The following is a 6,152-nucleotide window of genomic DNA, read 5'->3' on the forward strand; positions in this document are numbered from 1 at the left end:
TTGTTTTTGGTCTCATACAGTTCCCACTGTATTGTTGACTCTAGAGACGTAATAGTGATAAGGCTCTGCTCAATAAACACACTGCTGTCCAGCAAACAGCCCTGTGACTGGGCTCCCCTCAAACTTTGTTCTGTTTGTAACGTGCCCTGATCCATGAGCAGTGGAATTCCAACAACAAACTATTGTAAATAATGATTCAGGGACATTTGTGAGAACTAACATCACAACCCAGGAAATGAGAAGTTGTACAGAAATTTACGGGAATTTGTCAGGAATACTCTGCAGAGGTCAGTTTGTGACCAACAGTTTGTCTTTGGTAAATCCCTGCCAAATTTTCTCAGCATGTTTTTTTGTTAGTGGTGAAATTACTCCATCACATGCCCTGTTTCCATGGTCCTCCTGCTAGTAGTTAGACCTCGCTTTGCTGCAGCAGAGAGACCCCATTCAGGGTGAGATGCTCTGCTGGATGCAGATCAGTGTGAATTTCAGTCATTTTGACTCAATAAAACTGGGAGCTTCAGCAGGTGAAGCAGGAACACAGGTTGTTGTACACAGCTGGTCAACAGCCTTCAGAGAGAACAACCTTAGCTGGGAACAGGGCAGGGTTACCGGGGCCCGTGTGAGAGCAGAGGCAGTCTGCCAAGAGCATGTTGATGTTTTTAAGTGCAACAGGAGGATAAATTCCATTGCACATTGGCAGAATATTGCAATTTGCTTACAGGATTGTTTGGTAAAATACATGGTTACTTAACTGACTGAATCAATACAGGGCGGAAGTTAAAAGACTTTCATACATCAGAGTAGGGAAGCTATGGAGCAGAGGCAGGGCAAATAGCCCAAAAAATTATGAGAGGGAGCTTGATAACTTTTATCAACAGGGTGGCATGACATTGGTGCTTTTGATAGCAATATTGGAGCTCCCTGGACATGAAGACTCCTTCTTAGCCCTGTGCTAGCTCTTGGTAAAAGGAAGGTCCTGGAGTGGAAAGGAGCCCCAACTTCAGCTGAGCCCAATGCGGCCCCAATAGTCCAGCCCTGACTCCAACACAGTGAAAATAACCATGGTGTATGGCAGGACATCTAATGAGGAGCAACTGCTGTCTTGTTCCAGCTCCTCCATTGTTCCTCGTGCAGTTTATGGCTGCACAGTCCCATGCTTCAATAAATCCATGAAGTATGGACTCAGCCCTAAAACATTTGCCACTGGGAGTCCTGCAGTAATTCCTTTGAAGGGTCAAGTCCTTGCTGACCCGTTAAGTCCTGACATGTAAAGGGTTCATCACAGAAGCTCTTGGGAAGTGCAGTCAGTTTAATTTTGACAGGACTGCATGCACAAAATACATTAATTTTTAAATTCTAGTAGTTTTAAGGGTTGGTTGTAAGTTTGCTAACTCCTGATAAAGTTAGGGTTGAGGGAAACCAAATACTTGGACTAAAGCACAGCAGCTGTTAACCAGGCCATGAATGTACAAATCAATACCATGCACCCTCCAAAACAGCGAGCCAGAGTTGTGAAGGGGATTAAGAAATCCAAAATACCTGTTTTCTTTCCTTCTTTTTTCTTCCTAATTGTGGGAGAAAGTCCAGCCCCCTCCAAACTGCAAAATTAATTATAGTCACTGAGTGGAGGCAACCCTGGGATGAAGAGAAGACTTGAAAGAGAGTCAGCCAGATGTGGCCTTATAAAGCCCCAGAAGAGCATTTGACTGTACAGAAGATTTTCAGGAGGCAATACTTGTAGGGCCCCATTACTTTCCTTGATGTTCCAAACAAGCCCTTGGTATAGGAGGACAGTATTTCAACTGGGTTTTTCTCTACAGCTTATTTCTACAAAAGTGCTGAGTTCTTTATTAAGGTTTTAGGTTATGGTGAACAACAAGGAAAGTGTTTTCTCTATGACACTCTTCCTTGTCCCACTCCTTAATCATGTGTTTGTTGGCAGGTCTGTGGGGCCTGGTGAACAACGCTGGCGTCTCGACTTTCGGAGAGGTGGAATTTGCAAGTTTAGACAACTACAAGAAGGTGGCAGAGGTCAACCTATGGGGCACTGTGAGGGTGACAAAGGCTTTCCTGCCCCTCATTCGCAGAGCCAAAGGTACATGCTGGGCAGTGAGTTAAGGCTCAGAGATTTCGTAGCACAGCAAAGAGATGTAGCTAGAAATCCAGGCTGTACTTGGGGGAATGCCTGTGCATCCAAGGAGGTTTCTGAGGATACCATGTAAGCATTTGGTAGTACAGGCTATTCTTGGGGCAGGCCAGGCACCTACACAACAGGTGCTATTTAAACATCCAAGATATCAGAGACCTTTGTGCAGTGTTGGCAGATATCACACAGACAAGATAATCCAGAGTCCACAGGGTGGTCATGTTTGGATAACTGAATCTTCTCCCTTCATGTTATTCCATTCACAGGTGACTTCAGGTAGTGACAGAAAAAATGAGAGTCAATAATAGCCATTTCAGTTATCTTACAAGACAATGGTATTATCAAAACTCTTTGTTTTATATTGAAAAAATATATGTATGAGCAGAACTCTGAAGAACTTCTTTATTTAGCATGTGTGGGAATGATGGTACAGGTACATTCTCTGTGAGGACAGAAGGGGGCTATATTAAGAAGATTGCTCAGATGCCATTCCCAGACAGCAATTAACCACTAAACAAGCTCCATCTAACTACAAAAAGTATCTTACCCATCAGGTCAGCAGGTCGTTCTCACAGTCCCTCTAAGTTACATTTAGGTCTAGAATGAGACAGCAGAGCTGCCCACTTTTTCTCAGTTGAAATTTTGGGCTGCAGAAGGGTGTTGTGCTCCATGGCTGTGAAAATTCTGTAAAAATAGCTGGTGGAATTTCAAGGGCTTGTTTGTAAGTGTGTCTGAAACCATAGTTCACATGTCTTGTCTTGGATAAAAGCTGAGACTCACACAGATGAGTGACCATTGCTGTCACTGTCCTGAGGCAGTGCCCCAAGGGCTGTCACACGCTGTTGGCAGGAATTAGGACAATTGCTCTCCACTGCCCCATGGACAGCAGCACTTCTTGTTTGTCTCAGGAATGGCCACTGTAGGGATTTGTGGCTGAGCAGCTGGGTGAGTGGGTTGTGCTGCTCACACAGCAGATGCAAAGAAATCTCTACTCATTCTCTGCCATCCCGCTCAGGTCTAAAAGTACACGGGTGTGTTAGGCAGATGAGCTGTCTTACAAAAAGAACCAGAACACTTGTATGGCATCACATGGAGTTGTGAGCTTTTCAGCTCATGACACTCTAGGCTGGGAGCTTGAGCCCTTCTCTAGCAAGATACATGAGTGGGGCACACTCCTGAGAACACACAGATTGCAGTCTCAGAAGAACATGGTACTTCCCTACTTGGAAATTAGGAAGGAAATGCTTTGTAAATTCTTTGATGCAGAGGTAGGCATATGCAGCATCCCTGGAGAACAGGGTTTAGCCTTGCTTGAGGCAGGAGAGAAAAGCTCCGTAACAGGGGATGTGTATTCAAGATTTCAGATTTTAGAAATCAGCATCATCCAACTAAGTACCCTTTTACTGGGATGTTCTGGCTGCTGCTTCTGCAGCTTATCCTCTCTCCCTGATCTTTTCTCTCCAGGCCGTGTGGTGAATATCACAAGCATGTTGGGACGCATGGTGAGTCCATCTCGCTCCTGCTACTGCGTTTCCAAGTTTGGGGTGGCAGCCTTCTCCGACTGCCTGAGGCAGGAGATGTACCGCTGGGGGGTCCGTGTCATCCTCATCGAGCCCAGTAACTTCGTGGCGGCCACCGGCATCCTGACAGCGGCCGGCATCGACAGGCAGGCCGAGGCTCTGTGGAGTGGGGCCACCGACACGGTGCGGGAGGACTATGGCAGAGAGTATTTCACTCGCCACGTGGCCACGATGAAGTCCTTTGTGAACAGTGGCCTGAAGGACATGTCTCTGGTCTTGAATGACATCACCGAAGCGCTCACATCCCCGTGCCCGAAGAACCGCTATAACCCCATGGAGACCTACTGGTGGGTGAGGCTGCAGGTCATGACCCACCTGCCCACAGCCATTGCCGACTGGCTTTACATCCCTGGAGCCACCCTTTAAACAGGCATCCTTCAGGCATCCCTCCAGGGCTCCTACTCACACACAGGTTAGGGCTGACCTCTGCACTCCTTGCTGCTGTGTCTCCCCTGGAGATGCATGTGCTTCCACTTTGAGTTATGACTTGAAGTCATGTGCTGTGGAATGCTAGAACAGCATGGTTTTGGGGTTTTTTTTCCTCATTCTTGTTTGTATTTCTTGCTGTACTGATTAAAGTTGAAAGGTGTTTTCCTTTTAACTATGGAGGAAGCAGAGGAAGGTAAATATAACATGTCAAATATGTGGCTAGTGTAATTAGGTCAGCAGAGTTCCCCCAGTGATAAATTTGGCTTATTAATGTCCTTACAAGGACAAACTGCTAATAGCAGAGCAAAGCTGTTGCTATGAGATGGCTTGAAGGGAGAAGCTAAAATGGGAAACAAAAGCAGAATTTTCCATTTGGTTGAAAATGGGTCAGTCACAGCCTTCCATTTTCCTGATACTGCCAAGAAGCTCTGCTGTGCTGTGAGTGTCTGCTCTTTCCAGGGAAACAGCAACACTGCCTCTAAACAGCCTCATTACCTAGCTGCAAAGAAGGGTTCTTCCCTCCCAGCACTGTGGCCAGGAGGTGCCAGAGCCAACAACTGGGCACAACACAGGCAGTGAAATGTCCTTCTAATAATGAGGTCTGAGCCATCTCTCAGCAGCCCCTCTCCACCTGCCGCTGCTGAGCTTTGTGGGACAGGGTTTAAGCAGTAGCAAACAAATTTGGCTTCTCTGACTACTACTTTAGGTGCCTGAACTACTCAACTGTGATACAGATGTCCAGCTATCCCCTTGCTTTCCTCTGGCTGCTGAGGGAGCAGCTATTGGCTTTTCCAAATCAGTTTTTTGATTTATCCTCTGCATTTGAGCAGTGATGAGGCACCATGCAGCTAGTGTGGCCTGACTACGAGCTCTGGAAGGATACTTTAAGGGACACATTTCTTATTTTTAATATTTCACAATGAAATCTCCATGTCACACAATCATCTCTGAGAAACTCTTGATAACTGATATCAGCTGCTCTTGCCCAGTATACCAAAGGGTCTCTTCTGTTGGCCAAATACAGGATTTCAATGTTTTCCGAGTGCTGTGGCTGCCTGGTTTCATGCCCCATTCCTTGTGTTCCAGTGCTGACAACTGGTGTAGCAGCCAGTCAGCTGCAGGTGCTGCTGGCCAGGCTGGGACCTGAGCCTCTTACCCTAGGGACCAGCTTTTCCTTCCACTGTTTTGCTTTATGTGAGATTAAGTGGCTGTGAAAAGAGCTTATTGATTAAAGAGCTCTTTCTTCATCTGTCTTTACTAGCTCTGACTCAAAAACTGTGCCTTAAACTTTCTGTATGCCACTGGCTGCAGATTCTTGGAGTCTGCATGCAGCCATGAATGCTGTGATGCCTTCAGGAGGAAAGAAGGTTCCCCTTGGAGATGCTGTCAAGGCAGCTTGTATTACAAGTAACAACTGCTAAAAACACTGCTGTGCAGTCTGTGTCTTTTCCAGATAATCTGCACATAGAGATTTCCTGGGATGCAGGACCCAGAAGGATCCCACTGAACTGCAGCTTAAACAGTAATCACTTCTGCCCCTTGCACTGTGAAATGTGATTAATGTTAAGTAGCTCTGATTTGCACAGAGAAAAAAAAATAAACTCTGAGATTTTTAAAGCATATGTCTCTGGCTCCAGTGCTCATTTCTACATTTCTCACCTCTTTTGAATCTTAGGTTGGGATTTAATTAGGTTCAGTAATTAAGGAAGTGGTTTAATAATAACAATTAATGGTGTTTCAGCAGGTAGTGGGACTGTGGAAGCTCAGTGAGAACTGCCTGGAGCAGAATGGGCAGCATGGCCCATTTCCTCAGCAGAAGGCAGTTAGAGAGGCCTCTCTGTAAACACAGGTACCCTCAGTGTTTGTATTTTGTGTTGTTTCTCTCGAAGGAGATAATTTAGAGCAGTGCTGTGCATTATTCATTGCCTCAGCACTCTGCCTGTAACTAATCCAAGGGCTACAGCTGCGTGGTAATAAGGATTAGCTCTTCTCAGAGA

General features: G+C 45.9%; 1 protein-coding gene across 2 annotated transcripts in view; it reads left to right on the forward strand.

Moving 5' to 3' along the window:
- Nucleotides 1-5,777, forward strand: part of LOC107208858 (D-beta-hydroxybutyrate dehydrogenase, mitochondrial-like) — a 17,028-nt gene extending 11,251 nt beyond the window's left edge. The window contains exons 4-5 of one of the 2 annotated variants that reach the window (XM_015637826.1): nt 1,943-2,095; nt 3,611-5,777. In XM_015637826.1, coding sequence (XP_015493312.1) covers nt 1,943-2,095; nt 3,611-4,092 — 635 coding nt within the window. In that variant the 3' untranslated portion in view covers nt 4,093-5,777. The remainder of the gene's footprint in view (nt 1-1,942; nt 2,096-3,610) is intronic. The other variant, XM_015637827.1, reaches the window with a different exon arrangement.
- The last annotated feature ends 375 nt before the right edge of the window (nt 5,778-6,152 follow it).

The sequence above is a fragment of the Parus major genome, chromosome 9 (genome assembly GCF_001522545.3).
Source record: "Parus major isolate Abel chromosome 9, Parus_major1.1, whole genome shotgun sequence".
In the NCBI taxonomy this organism is placed as follows: domain Eukaryota; kingdom Metazoa; phylum Chordata; class Aves; order Passeriformes; family Paridae; genus Parus; species Parus major.